This window comes from Carettochelys insculpta, chromosome 1 (genome assembly GCF_033958435.1).
Source record: "Carettochelys insculpta isolate YL-2023 chromosome 1, ASM3395843v1, whole genome shotgun sequence".
In the NCBI taxonomy this organism is placed as follows: domain Eukaryota; kingdom Metazoa; phylum Chordata; order Testudines; family Carettochelyidae; genus Carettochelys; species Carettochelys insculpta.
Window position 1 is genome coordinate 377,232,762 of NC_134137.1, and position 14,936 is coordinate 377,247,697.

Here is a 14,936-nt window from a genome sequence, read left to right on the forward strand (position 1 = left end):
CCACCTTGCCGCCATCTCGGCGTTCAGACATGAGGAGGGAGGGCACACGGTGTTCGCCCACCCTATGGTTACCAGGTTCCTCAAAGGGTTGGTAAACCTATACCCCCCTCGGAAACCGATTCCACCTTCGTGGAGCTTGGACCTGGTGCTTACCACACTCATGGGACCACCGTTCGAGCCCTTGGCCACGGTTCCCCTTCGCCTCCTTACAGTAAAGACGACCTTTCTTCTTGCAATTACGTCAGCCCGTCGGGTGAGCGAGCTTGCGGCAGTCATGGCAACGCCACCCTGCACTGTCTTTTCCAAGGAGGCGGTAACCATACGGCTGCATCCAGCCTTTGTTCCCAAAGTTTCTTCTGAGTTTCACATCAATGAACCTATTGTTCTACCCTCGTTCTATCCAAAGCCTCATGACTCCAGCGAAGAGGCACGCCTACACCTCCTGGGTGTGAGGAGGGCGCTAGCCTTCTACGTAGACAGGACCAAGTCCTTCCGAAAAACGGATAGACTCCTGGTCTCCCTCGCTCCCAAATCTAAAGGAGAAGGTCTCTCATTGCAGAGAATCTCAAAGCACATTGTATCCTGCATAAAAATGTGCTACGAGCTCAGAAAGACTCCTTTGTCGGCCACTCCCAGGGCTCATTCCACCAGGGCGGTGGCAGCATCAACAGCCTTTTTCAAGGGCGTTGCATTGAAAGACATTTGCAGAGCGGCGACCTGGTCATCCTACGACACGTTCGCCAAACATTACGCCCTTCACAGGGTATTCCAAGAGGATACCCGTCTCTCTGCAGCGGTCCTCTCGGGGACCAGCTGCACATAATCCGATTACCCACCACCTATCTGGGTTACTGCTGGGTAGTCACCTATGGTGGAGCACCCACGGGGACACTCGAAGAAGAAAGAGAAGTTACTCACCGTAGTAACGGTGGTTCTTCGAGATGTGTCCCCGTGGGTGCTCCACTTCCCGCCCATCCTCCCCGCTTCGGATCTCTGTTAGTGTTTTGCAGGGGCAACCGAGGCGGTTGGTCGAGGAACTGGCGGGGACCGGATCGCGCACATGGCCAGGAGCGCGCCAGGGAGCGGCGCGCGCTGGCGCATGCGCGGTCCGGCAGAAACTGCTTGGAAGATCCGATCTGCGGCGCCGGCCAAGCCGTCACCTATGGTGGAGCACCCACGGGGACACATCTCGAAGAACCACCATTACTACGGTGAGTAACTTCTCTTTCTGTAAGGTGCCACAGGACTTCCTGTTGTTTTTGAAGATACAGACTAACACGGCGACTGCTCTGATGCTAAACTGAACGTTCAGGGCATCCCAGTTGACACCTCGGAGTCATGAGGAGTAAGAGAATTTGCCAGAAGACTTTCTCCCATCCATCGGGAGCGCTGTGGAGACAGCAGAGAAATCTGACCCGAGTTATATTGACTCCAGCTGTGCTGCTCACGTAGCTGGAGTTGCATATCTCAGGTCAACTGTTGTCTCTTGGTGTAGACCAGGCCAAGGTGGAGCCATGAGGATAAATGGGTGAAGTTCCTGCAAATCGTAAGGCTCAGATATGAGCACTTCTCTTTGGTAGGTGCCTGATGGCTGCCCATTTTCCTAGCTTATAAGGGACGAATAAAAGGCAGAGGATATGAGTCTGCCAGGGTCCTAGATTTTATTTTGAAACAAAATTGACACAACGGAGATCCAGATCTGGTCCCCTCTCTACGGCGTCTGCGCATCCCTGAAACCAGATCTTCTAATTCTCAGTCCAGTAACTTCATCCCAAGACTTCCCTTTCTTTCAGTCATAGGCAGGGGAGCCGAGAGGCCTGCCGGGCTCCTGAGTAAGGTGCGGGGATAAGGGCGTCTTTATGCTGCTGGAAGGGGCGAGGCTTCGTGTGGAAGGGGTAGGGTCAGGGCAGTGAGCCCTCAGACGCCTGGACTACAGCATGCCCAGCCTCTCAGCACTGCCTGGAGTTTGCTGCGCAGGTCTCTGGCAGTGTTTTCAAAGGCCCAGGACTCCGGGCGCTGCTGCTGCCACGGTCTCAGCGGTGCTGGCGTGGAGCTCTGGGCCCTTCGGATCACCAGGGCCCTAGGGCAGCGGATGAAGGCTCAGCTGGGCAAGACAATCCCTGCCCCTACCCTGCCCCTTCCACCCAAGGCTCCACCCCTTCCACCCTGAGGCCAGCAGCCTTCTCCCCTCTGCGGAACCAAGCCCCACCCAACCCCCCCACCTGATCCTTCCGGACCACCTGGAGGGCCAGAGCTGTCATGCTGCTGTCCCAGCCTTCCCAGGCAGCTGCGGAGTGGGAGCAGTTTTGGGAAGGCAATTCCCTGTCTTGCTACATTGCCCCCTCCCTCGTGCATGGGGCGGAGGGGGAGGAATGGTTTGCGTAATTCCTAGCCCAGGCTGGGTAAGGAGGTGAGGTGCTGGACCCAATGCTCTGTGCTGTGGATGCCTTCCCAGATGTGTAGGTTCAGCCTCTTAAACTCTGCACGGCACCAGGGCAAGCAAGGAGCTGCATCGCTTCTGGAGTAACAGCGTTCTCTGCTGCTGCCCACCATGGCTGCGTCTACACGTGCACGCTACTTCGATGTAGCGGCACCAACTTCGAAATAGCGCCCGTCACGGCTACACGTGTTGGGCGCTATTTCGAAGTTGAAATCGACGTTAGGCGGCGAGACGTCGAAGCCGCTAACCCCATGAGGGGATGGGAATAGCGCCCCACTTTGAAGTCGCACCATCGAAATAGCGGGGTCCGCCATGGCGGCCATCAGCTGAGGGGTTGAGAGACGCTCTCTCCAGCCCCTGCAGGGCTCTATGGTCATCGTGTGCAGCAGCCCTTAGCCCAGGGCTTCTGGCTGCTGCTGCAGCAGCTGGGGATCCATGCTGCATGCACAGGGTCTGCAACCAGTTATCAGCTCTGTGGATCTTGTGTTGTTTAGTGCAACTGTGTCTGGGAGGGGCCCTTTAAGGGAGGGGCTTGCTGTTGAGTCTGCCCTGTGACCCTGTCTGCAGCTGTTCCTGGCACCCTTATTTCGATGTGTGCTACTTTGGCGTGTAGACGTTCCCTCGCAGCGCCTATTTCGATGTGGTGCTGCCCAACATCGAAGTTGAACGTCGACGTTGCCAGCCCTGGAGGACGTGTAGACGTTATTCATCGAAATAGACTATTTCGATGTCGCTACATCGAAATAAGCTATTTCGATGTAGAGTGCACGTGTAGACGTAGCCCATAGGTGCAGCCTGGCCAGCCGGATGGATTGCAAATGAGATTGTCTGGTAGATTTCATGACCCAGGATGGCCCGTCCAGTCTTGCGTCCTACCTGGTGCAGCAGGAGAATCAGGGCTTGTCAGCTCTTTGCCCCTTCCCTCGGGTGCGCCAGCAGCACAAGACTCCTAGGAGGAAGTTATTCCGATGCTTGGGGAAGAGGAACTGCAGGAGAATCGGATGGGAAGGTTCTCACCTGCATCTCTGTCTTGTGACTAAGTGTGTGGGGATCAGGCATAATCCAGCCTTAATTTGTTCCTTAATGGAGAATTAGAAGGAGAAATCCATCCTTAGAGATAGTGGGAAGGAGAGATTAGAGTTGCACCTGTAACTGCCCACGAGCAGGCTCAAGCCTGGGACCTCGGGAGCTTAGTGCAGGCGTTTCTGCCATTTGAGCTAAAAGCCAGTGCTCAGCTAAGGCTGTAGAGAAGACTCCTTGTTTCTCTGTGCAAGTGATCTAGGTGCCACTACATGGGACAGCGAACCAGCCCTGGTAGGTGTGGGTTACGCACCCACTGGGCCTAACTTGCCCGTTAACCAATTAATTCAAGCATCTCAGAAATGAGACAAACCAGGCACTCAATGGAGAATTATAAATTTGCTCCCCTGCCCCCCTTATCCCCCACCCTCACCCCGAGTCACGCACAGGCTACACGCTGCATATGGGCTTGCTTTGCTCACCGGGTTGCTCTGCTGATTTTGCAGGGGCTGGCAGCGTGGGTGGGAGGGAGGAGGGGGCGTCCTGCTCTGGTGGCATGGTAGTCTAGTTGTAAACATCCACTCTTTTGTGTTCTTTTACAGTTTCCACCCACGTTATGCTCTCCTCTGTGGGTAAGAACTCTTCCCCTCTATTAAGGTTTATAGTCTGTAAATCTGGTTTCTGGTTTGCTTTTGTTTGTTACGTCGATACCAGCAGCCACAGCTCACCCAGCTGCATCTGCTCCCTCCAGTGAGGCTGTGGCAAGGCTGGTGTTGGAATGGGAGACTTTCTGAGAAAAAAGCCCAGCTTAACAGGTGGTCATCTTCCCTCCACACCATGCCTGAGCCAGTGTCCTGTTGTGGTGGGAGGGGCACCATGCTATAGGAAGAGTCATCTTGCAAATGAGATGTAAATGAGGGTGCCAGATCTCCAGTTAATAAAGATCCTTTTGGTACTTTTCACCCAAGAGCAGAAGCATTTACTAGAATGCAGATTTGGCCCGGATGCCAGGGTTCTTAAATTCTGAGCTGTAGGTGTCAGATCACTGGTCTTTATATCAAATACAAAAGAGTTTAGTTTTTGTTTTCTTCTCTGGCAGGGTTTCCCGTCTTCCTGGTCATGGCAGCTGTTGTATTCTGTTGTCTCTGGAGGCAGCGAGTGTGAGTATTCCAAGAATGTAATATGATGCAATGTAGCCTGCTTGCAAGAAAGAAGCAGCCTCCATTTTTTCAAAGGCATGCGGGGAATTTAGTCCTTGGCTCCCAGTAATTCCCAGGAAAATTGTGAAACTGTGCACCTTAATCCCCTTGGCAACTTTGACAAGCCCAGTCATAACCTGTCTCTCCAACTGAGTGTGGCACCTGGCAGCGGGGAGGGAAGGCTTGGTGGTTTGACTGCTGGCCTGCTAAACCCAGGGTTGTGAGCTCAATCCCTGAGGAGGCCATTTAGGCACTGGGACAAATATATGTCAGGGATGGTGCTTGGGCCTTCTCAGAAGGCTGGGGATCAGATGAGGTGACCTCCTGAGGTCCCTTTCAGCTGTCAGAGATGTGTGTCTGAACATTAAATTACACCTCAGTTAAGCATCAATGAGTGAAAATTCTGTCTGGCTGAGGACTGTCCTATGCACCTCATAAATTCTGCTTACATCCTCAAACAGGGGCTTGAGTGGAACTTAATGGGGGAACAGGCTCTGGGCTGGCCCCCTACACACAGGTGAAATTCACCTCAATACTCTTAAGTCAGTTTCCAAATCAGAACACTTGGGTGCCACCGCTTGCATTTTGATACATTCTTCTACAGGTTGAAATTCTCTAGTCCAGCACCCCAAGGATCTGACCAGTACCAAACCACAGGAGGTCAGTACTGTCTAGCAGCATTACCAACACTTCCACTGCTTACTGGGTTCCTAGAAGACATTTAGAGATAATAACAGAGAGGAAGCCATGCTAGTCTATACACTATCAAAACAAAAAGCAGTCAAGTAGCACTTTAAAGACTAGCAACATAGTTTATTAGGTGAGCTCACCTAATAAACTATTTTGATAGTCTTTGAAGTGCTACTTGACTGCTTTTTGTTTTTTTAGAGATAATGTACAGCTAAATAACAGCACAGAACACTGAGAGCCAAGACTGGTGGCTGGAAACAAACCTGATGGGACCATGGGAAACTTGGCCACCTTTGCCATACCAGAGAGTGCCAGTTGAGAGTGTTTCAACCTGTATTTTATAAACAGGCTTTTATGTCTTGTTTAAACGTTTAAAACGAATCCATCTTAAAAGGCATCCTAATCACAACAATGGAATTAGTTTTTGTATTGCAGTTGGAAAGAGTTCAGAAGAACAGTAATTATGTAAGAGGCAGCCTGGATTTACTCTTAAAGAAAGGTCAAAGATCCCATTTTCAAAGGGGACTTCAACTTGCCTTCGTTCTTCGCCTAAAAATAGCTGCCTCCATAATTACTGTTATGGAGGAATAAATAACGAGAAGTCCTGTGGCACTTGCAGACTAACAGATATATTGGGCATAAGCTTTCATGGGCAGAGATGCAGATTGCATCTGATGAAGCGGGTCTTTGCTCACAAAAGCTTATGCTCCAATGTATCTGTTAGTCTATAAGATGCCACAGGACTTCTCGTTGTTTTTGCAGATACAGGCTAACACGCCTACCCCTCTGATACTTGGGGGAATAAATGGGCTCATTGTAGGAGCAAAGAGTTCAATCTGTGAACCTAGGGAGATATTAAGAACCTTAGAATGGCCACACTGGGTCAGACCAAAGGTCCATCTAGTCCAGTGTGTTGTCTTAAGACAGAGGCCAGTGCCAGGTGCCCCAGAGGGAAGGAACAGAACAGGGAATGATCAAGCGATCTTTCTCCTGCTATCTATCTCCAGCCTCTGACAAACAGGCCAGGGACACCATTCCTACCCATCCTGGCTAATAGCCATCAATGGACCCAACCTCCATGAATTATCTAGTTCTTTATTGAACCCCGTTAAAGTCCTGGTCTTTACAACATCCTCTGGCAAGGAGTTGCCAGTTGCCTCTTATCCTCGTAGGGACCCTGGGCTGGAGTCCAGGGTGGAGGGTGGGTCTGGACTCCCCCCGCCCTTCCCTAGAGGGATTACTCCACTGGAGCAGGCGCGGGCCTGCAAGGGGACTGGCTTTATTCTCCCCATTCTGGAGTTGCCTATGATGAGGATGGCTCGCTAAGCGGAGACGCCTGCCTTTGGAAAGGCCTGGGCAGATAAGGGGTCTCCGTGAGTCTCTGAGGCAGCATAGAACCGCCAGGAAGCACAGGGACCCGCAGGGGCTGACAAGGGACTTTGTCACAGAAGAGAATTGTTCATCGTTGTACCGTGGCAAAGTTAGGAAAAGAGCTGATGAAATCTAGAAGGGAAGATTGAGCCAGAACATCATCAGAAACTGTCACAACAAGTTACTGAGCTCTGAGATTGTGAAATAGCCTTCAGAGGAACTTGGGAGAAGGCCTATGGTATGAATCATTTCAAGTTCGACCCTTTAGAGCACTCGGAACTATTATACTCCGAGATCGGTGCTGTTTTGTAGGGCTATGTGTACATGGCAGCATTATTTTACATACATTCATCTTCCAGAATGGGAAGGGACCTCAGGAGATCATCTAGTCCAACCTCTGCCCTCCTGGCAGGACCAAGAACCATCCCTTATAATTTTTTTTTAATCTGTTTGCCCCAGGCCCCTGGGTAATAGATTTTGTAATAATCCAATAATCCACTCCGGAATAGCTATTCTGAAATAGCTTCTCTCAGAATAACACAGCTATACACAAGAATGCATTTAGAAATAGCACCTAGCTATTTTGAAATAACATGTCGAAACACACGGTGCCTATTTGGAAATGCTGCCATTGGATGCCAGCGTGGCTCATTTTGAAATCGGCGCTATTTCTCCTGCAATGAGGCTTATGAAATTCAAAATAACGCGCCTGCTATTTCAAACTTATTTTAAAACAGCGTGTGCATAGTGTAGCTGCTCACAAAGTCACTTCAAAATAGCAGCTGTTATCCTGAAATAACTTGGCTGTGTGGCCACAGCCTTGATGGGCTGAATAAACTGTTCAGGCAGGTCTTTTCCATCTCTGATTTCTGTGGGTTTGATTCTCATTAATGCTAAGGCTCTTTTGGAAAATCATAAATGGCAAACATCATAAATTACAGGCAGTTCATAGCACCTCAAGGCACAGCAGCTCAGTGGTTTGAGCATTAGTCAGTTAAACCTGAGGTTATAAACTCAATCCTTGAGGAGGCCATTTAAGGGCTCTGGGGCAAACAGATTTGTAAAAAAGCTGTCAGGGATGGGGCTTGGTCCTGCTTTGAGGGCAGGAGACTGGACTTGATGACTTCCTGGAGTCTCTTCCAGCTCTATGAGATGTGTATCTCTCTCTGTATATGCACACATATATGGAGCTGTAACCCAGAAGCATGACAATATGCAACTTGCAGAGCAGGTGTCTTTAGCCTGCAGTTCTCAACATTAATCCCATGATGTTTTCTTTTGCAGCCACAGGAGGCAACAGTACGCGTTGCCTCTGATAGCCATTCCCACCACGGAGGGAGAGGCGGAACAAAGGCACGGCACACCATCAGAAGACAATAACTTAAACAGTCCAGATCAAACCACTGAAGGGACAGAGATGATGTCGTCATTTTGTGGGACCCCTACGGGTTGAACACTAACACTTTGTAAAATCAGTCCATCCGTTAAACTGGAAAGGGGAAGGGATCCTTGCTACCGACAAAGACCAAGAGGACAGTTTCATGAAGCACTGACTTGTCAATTAGCAGCTATTCAACTTGAGATTGCAACTACAGCCTCATTTCTAAGATGTGATAGGTATACAGAAGATCTTGTTTCCTGTCTCACCATGGTTCCAAAGAAAAGATAGGAGCAACCTCGCAAATCATACAACGTCCCTGCTCTGTTCTTTGAGCTGAATTACGAACAAAATGGAATGTCCTGTACTCGTAAGAGAGTGTCGAGGTCCCTTGGGCATCTCTTTGTAATTCTTACTTTAACAAATGGTTGTTTTCAAAAGAGAAGCCAGTCAGGATTTAAATGCCCAAGGAGAACACGCCATGCGGAAAGTTCTGAAAAATGTCAGGCGGCCTCCTATATGCAATGAAGAAAGAAGAAAGTTGGTGATCTGATAGTTAAGAACATAGCCTTGGGCCACCTGGGATCCTGACAGAGGGAACATAAAGGTGAGCTGCAAAAGAGCTTTTAGCTCTACAGTGGTACCCCAATTATCTGACCTTCGGTTATCTGCCATTCTGTTTCATCTGACATGCTCCAGAAACCAGCTCTAATCAGATAGCCCTGCGGCAACTGGCAGCCAGCCATGCAGCAGCCGGCCTGGGCGGTGGCCCTGTGGCAGCTGGTGCCACAGCAGGCGATCCCACTTCCCCTCTGCCAGGTCTCTGGCAGCCTGTCTCAGGGCGGCAGCCAGACCCACATTACCCAACCTTTCTGGTTATCTTACCATCTTTCAGCCCTCATTTCAGAGGCCCAGAATTCCTGCAGTTCCACTCACTCAGCTGGAGTGTGGTTAATGAGAACTTCTGAAAGCCAGACCTGTTGGGATTTTCTTGAACTGAGCCCTGCTGCCTCTGCTTGGATTTTTCACATTTATAATAAGGATTTTAAAAAGTTTCATAAAATAAATTGAAAACAGTTTGAGGAGCAAGCTTAGCAGGTCAGCCAGATGCTTCCTAAGGGTGGTAGGTCTCTTCATCTCTGGAAGAGTGTTGTAAGGGAAGTATTGACATTCCCCATGGTAAGGTCTGTTGAAACTCAACTGCCCTGCAAAACAGAGATAATGTAGGTCAGTGGTTCTCAACTGGGGTACCTCTTCCCTTGGAGTACTCCAAGGTCTTCTAGGGGGTATGTCATCTCATCTAGCTATTTGCCTAGTTTTTCAACACACTACGTAAAGAGCATTATCAAAGTCAGTACAAACAAATTTCGTACAATGACCAGTTCGTACAGCTCTGTGTTGTACACGCCCGCATTTAAATACAATATTTATATTCTAATTCATTTATTTCCTAATTTTTTTTGGTAAACATAAGAAGGTAAACAACTGGTCAGTAAGAGCGTGTTGCAACCCTTTTGTATTTTAAGGTCTGATTTTGGAAGCCAGTAGTCTATAAAAGCGAGGTGAAACTTTGGTCTTGCATGCCCCCCTCTGACTCCTGAGCAGCTCCACTTCTGTGGAAGGACCGAGCTCTGGAATACTCAGACAGTTATTCAGAAAACGTTTTCAGAAGTTCTAGAACACTAGACCTACTAGTAACACTACGCCGCAATACCGTTTGCTCTGGTACAGTAGAACAAAAGTGTTGCAATGGTAGAAAAAAAGTGTGCGTGTCTGAAAATTGTAGGTACTGGGGGTATTTACAATTTCTGAAGGAGTACTTTATTTAAAAACAAACAAAAAAAAAAAAGGTTGAGAAACACTGATCTGGATGACCTTATCACTCAGTGGAACAAAAGAAAGGGCCCAGAGAAGGGAAACAAAAAACTAATGGAGGAATAGAAAGGGAAGGAAGCTGCCTTTCTACCTAGAGAGATAAAGTCTAGAAAGGGATAGAATAAGGAGGTATGAGAGAAAGGTTTTTAAAATTTCAGAGGTCGATCAAGAGCCAATTGAAAGCAAGAGAGAGACCTTGATGGCATTAACAGACCCAAATTTAAAACCGTTGGAAGGACAAAACCTTTGTTGTCAGACCTGATTTGTGTGTATCTTAGGTACTTGTGTGCCTGCCCTCTGTAGTATTTGAGCACCTCACAACATGTAATATGTCTCGGAGGGGTGGTGGTGTCAGTGTGTGGCTTCACAAATATCGAGCGGTCCTATAGCGCCTTAAAGACTAACAGATTTGTTAGGGTTATGTTAGAATTATAATCTGAAGAAGTGGGTCTTACCCACCAAATGAATTTGTTAGTCTTTCAGCTGCTGCAGGACGTTTTGTTATTTGTGAACCTTGTCTATTTCTCCCTATCTCTCTGTGGAATAGAGCAGGGCTAACTATCCCCATTGTGCGGAAGGACGACTGGGTCATCAGGAGCCTAAGTGACTTGCCCAAGATTGCATAAGAAGTCAGTGGCAGAGCCAGCAATTGCTTGCGTGACTGTGATGCTGTCCTGTCCCTGATGAGTGCCCTAATCACTGGGCCATCCTTCCTCTTTGAGTTCCTCTGTTACTCTTGAAAGATAGTGCAGAAAAATGTTTCGTAAGCACTGGAAAAAGAATTAGAGCTGTCTCTCCTTCTACACAGCACCTGCCGACACTCCAGACAGCAGGGCAGTGATGTGGCATAAACATCCTCATGCTTCAGGGCTGTAAACTGATCACTGGCCGCAGTCAAATGAACGTCCTCTCTTACCTTATAGCCAGGGTGGCCAGCCCACGGTTCTCAAGCCACATGCAGCTCTTTGAGCCATTAAACGCGGCTCTTCCGCAGAGCCGCACGCGGGGAGTGCCGTCTGCTGCTCTGTGCCCATGTCCCGTTGCTTGGCAGGAGAAGCGCATGCAGGCAACTCTGGTGAGTCGCCAGCATGGAGTTAGAGGAGATGCCTCGCTCTCAGGGCGAGGTGGGAGGTTGGGTTAGAGCTGGGGGAGGGTGGAGGAGCCTGGGGGTGCCTGGCTCTGGGGAGGGCATTGAGGCACATATTATATATTTATTTTTATCTATCTATCTATACATATTCTAGCTAGCTAGATCTATACAGCTACATATCTATACGTACATACATAAAGCTATACATATTCTAGCTAGATAGAAAAAATAAATATCTAATACATGGCTCTTTGCACTCTACCCACGTGGCTTTTTGCATGCTACCCCCGCGCTTTGCCCCTAACTGGTCAGCCACCCCTACCCTATGTTGTGACATAGATGGGTCCCTTATGCAATGCAGGCAGTTTCCCTGTCTCAGCTAGCAGCCAAGTCATGCAGACGTTGGTCTACTGCATGACAATGGTGCTATGGCTCATTCAGGTTTCATTCGGTCGGCATTTCACCCCTGCACCCAGAGCAAACCACTAGCTCAGGGGAAAAGCTTCCCCAGTATGGGAAAGATAGAGCTGCAGCATTTCCAGGCAGGGTTACTCAGAAGAACAAATGGAAATCTATCGGGAAGCTGAGAAAAGTTCTGGGTACCCGCTTGCTAATGCAGTCTGAGGTATGCATGGGAGAGTGGGGCTCTGGAGCCGATATTGCTGAGGGCGATCATGCTGCTGGTAAGGAAAAGATTCCTGTGAAAAAATGAAATCTTGGGAATCCCATAGATAAAGAGACTCTGTGGATTGTTTTCTTTCTATGTCTCTGGTCTCCGTTTAAAGAGGTCCCCAAACAGCCTATATTGTGGTGATATCAGCTGGATCCGTAGCTGGGTGGTGCCAGTTCTCCTGCAAAAGGTAAAGCCACTCATCAATATCACACCTGAGTTTGCAGCAGGGTTTCCGGTAAGCTGAGCACTTGGGCAGCTGCCCAGGAGAATTCAGGTGCTGTACAGTTGATTCGCAGAGTGCCCAGAGCCACCCAAACTGGCAGCCTGTGTTTCCACTGCTGGTGCACATCCACATGGACCTTGGTGCACCTAACAAAATTTATTCCACCCATGGATGGAAGAAAAAATTCGGACTGCTGGTTTGCAGCCCCAGGTACTGGAGCTATTCTCATCTGGAAGCACAGTTACAGACAGTGCTGTAGGGCAGCAGTTCCCAACCAGAGATTCAGGAGTTTCTGCAGGGGCTGCAAGCAGGTTTTAGGTGAGATCCACCACAATAAACCAGAGAGCAGAGCCTGCTTTAAGCTCGCAGGCGCTCAGGGCCGGAAACCAAATTCTAAGCCAAAGCCCGAGCCCCTCCTCCTCAGGCTGAACCCAAATGCTGAGCAGCTTAGCCTTACAGGGCCCCAGTGGCAGGAGGCCCTGGATAGTTGCTGTGTTTCTTACCGCCTAATGCTGACCCTGGCTGTTCATGTGCTGAACAGCAGCTGTGCTACCACCGGCTGGGCTGCGACATTTTTCTAGCATGTTGTGGGTGGCAAGTAGGGGGAGCTCAGGAGTTAAAAGGTGCAGGACACCTGCCATAGGGCACCAAGAGTCAGGAAAGAGATAACCGAGTCCCAACCACATCAGGCACATGTAGGTGGGGGTAGTTGGGGTGTGCAGCTGGGAGAGATGGCTTGGGACGGCCTGGACACCTGTAGCCTGCTCCTACAGTCAGGGATGTGCAAAGTAGGGAAACCACCATTCACCATCTCCACCCTGACCTGCCAAATGCCTTTGACAAGCACATCCGATTTTAATCTCCTGCTGCCTCAAGTTTTGTGACTTCCCCTGCAGCGATTTCCTCCCCACCCCCACCCCCGGTGCTCTCCCACCATACTGTTACGCAAGATGGTTTGAGCCCTGAATGTGTCATCGTGCAGGGCCCTAAATCATTCATGAACACAGCTCCTTAACTCCCCCCCAACCCCGTTTTCTCTGCTCCATTTGGTTCTATGACCTCTCTTATGCATTTTCTTTCAGGCATTTACCTACAAAGCCATCGAGCGGGGAAAAAGCAACAACTCATTTTTCTCTTTCTACCAGCCGAAGCCCAAGTAAACAAGTCTGCGGAGCAGGAAATGTATCCTGAACCACATCCAGCTATTTTTGTGGTCAGCCACAATTGTTTGCTTGGGGCTCTTTCAGAGACCTGTTTGAACCTGATCCCAGATGCTTGCACATTCCAGGAGACAAGAGACCGGTGGTCCTGCCAACCGCACACCTGCCAGCGTAGTTCTGTTACAGATGTTGCCAGAGAGCAGCAATGCAGTGGAAATATTTTGTGAATATTTTACATTGCGGTTTTCCCTCCCAGGGAGGGCGCCTGCCTATATTCCTTCTCAAATAGGCCTCCTACTCCACCACGGACCTGTCCTTGTCTGTTGCTTTTTCTGATGCAGTGCCACAGGGCCACACGTCTGTACACCACTGAATCCAATAAACATCTTTAGACGCAGTCTCTGCCAATCTGTACCTTCTCCGGTGTCTGTAGTAAGACTTGCTGTCAGCCAGGCTGACCATATCCAAAGGCAGGGAGGAAGTGGCTACCAAGTGCTCTCAGAAGCTCAAGTTCAAGGTTAATCCATGCACAAAGCCAAGTCCCTGGGTCCTGTGGGCCATGTGGGACCCACACACCTAGGTGTGGTTCACTGTCCCACATAGTGGCACCTAGACCACTGACACACTACAGCCTTAGCTGAGAGCCAGCTGGCGTTTACCTCAAACTGTCGAGCAGGGATCAGCAACCTTTCCGAGGCGGAGTGCTGAAATTTGACCCTTTGACCTCTGTACGGTCCGAGTGCCAGTGGTACTTTTTAACGTCACTAGTTGTCCTACTTACAACAGCTTCATTCATAACTCAGTGACGATGCAGAGCTTTGCCATTTAGCTGGTCATCGGCAGCATTAGCTGGTCTTTTGTTAATCCAGAGGCAGCCTGGGCAAGCTCTTGGCTGCATGCGGGGGGGGGCTTTGCATGCCAATGAAAATCAGCTCACATGCCACTCTTGGCACCCATGCCGGGCGGGAGTGGGGGTTGCTGACCCTGGCTGTAGAAGCTCAGGCACTAACCTCCAGAGGTCCCAGGTTGGAGGCCACCAGTGGACAGTTACACGTGCACATACGCAGAGAGAGGAAATGATTAATCTGGCTCAACACATATCTAAGGAAGACAGTGTCCAGGAAGAGCTAGAAGCAAGACTGTGCTAGTCTGTCCCCCTTCATCTGCACCCATATATCTTCCTCCTCAGCCACCCTTGTGACATTGGCTATGTCTACATCCCAGACATATGCATTGCTGTAGTTATACTAGGACCTGACCCAGATAGGCTGCCCCAATGTAAAGTGGGTTTTAGACCGACGTTACTGGGCTAAGCTCTGCTTTGCGATCCGCACCACTTCCTCAATAGGGGTTAGTTTGGGGTTAATTCAGTGTAACTCCACAATGTAGTTATGCCAGCACTGATTTCTCTAGAGGACGCAGGGCCCTAAGCCGCTTCCAGGTGCTGCTGACTGTTCCCGCTCTCCCTGAACAGCAGAATCGGCATCGGCATTTAAAATAAGATAAAGGAAATGGAGTGGGACCCTGGGAGTCAGGCCTTGTGGGCCATGTCATCAGAGAGCAACCGCCAGCAATGGCCTGTCTACACATCCACGTGGACCCATTTTACAACTTCACATCAGCTAAAGAGGCCTGGAAGGTTGTTTTTCCTCCCGTTCTTTCCTGTGCCTTTCTTCGTTTTAGAGCGGTCCACTCTAGTGTTCTCTGATTTTGCTGGAGGACTTTCCTTCCCCCAGTCAAGTGTCACCGAACACATATGGCATGAGCTCTCCCAGACAGTGAGATTTTTTGAACACAGCTTTTTGCGAAAAGCTTTC

At 49.6% G+C, this 14,936-nt stretch overlaps 1 protein-coding gene across 3 annotated transcripts in view; it reads left to right on the forward strand.

Annotated features, from left to right (window-relative positions):
- The window catches only part of IL15RA (interleukin 15 receptor subunit alpha), a 75,452-nt gene extending 61,944 nt beyond the window's left edge, over positions 1 to 13,508 (forward strand). For all 3 annotated transcript variants that reach the window (XM_074976063.1, XM_074976077.1, XM_074976069.1), the window contains 4 exons: positions 4,063 to 4,092; positions 4,560 to 4,620; positions 8,005 to 8,705; positions 13,042 to 13,508. In XM_074976063.1, the coding sequence (XP_074832164.1) occupies positions 4,063 to 4,092; positions 4,560 to 4,620; positions 8,005 to 8,173 (260 nt within the window). In that variant the 3' untranslated portion in view covers positions 8,174 to 8,705; positions 13,042 to 13,508. The remainder of the gene's footprint in view (positions 1 to 4,062; positions 4,093 to 4,559; positions 4,621 to 8,004; positions 8,706 to 13,041) is intronic.
- The last annotated feature ends 1,428 nt before the right edge of the window (positions 13,509 to 14,936 follow it).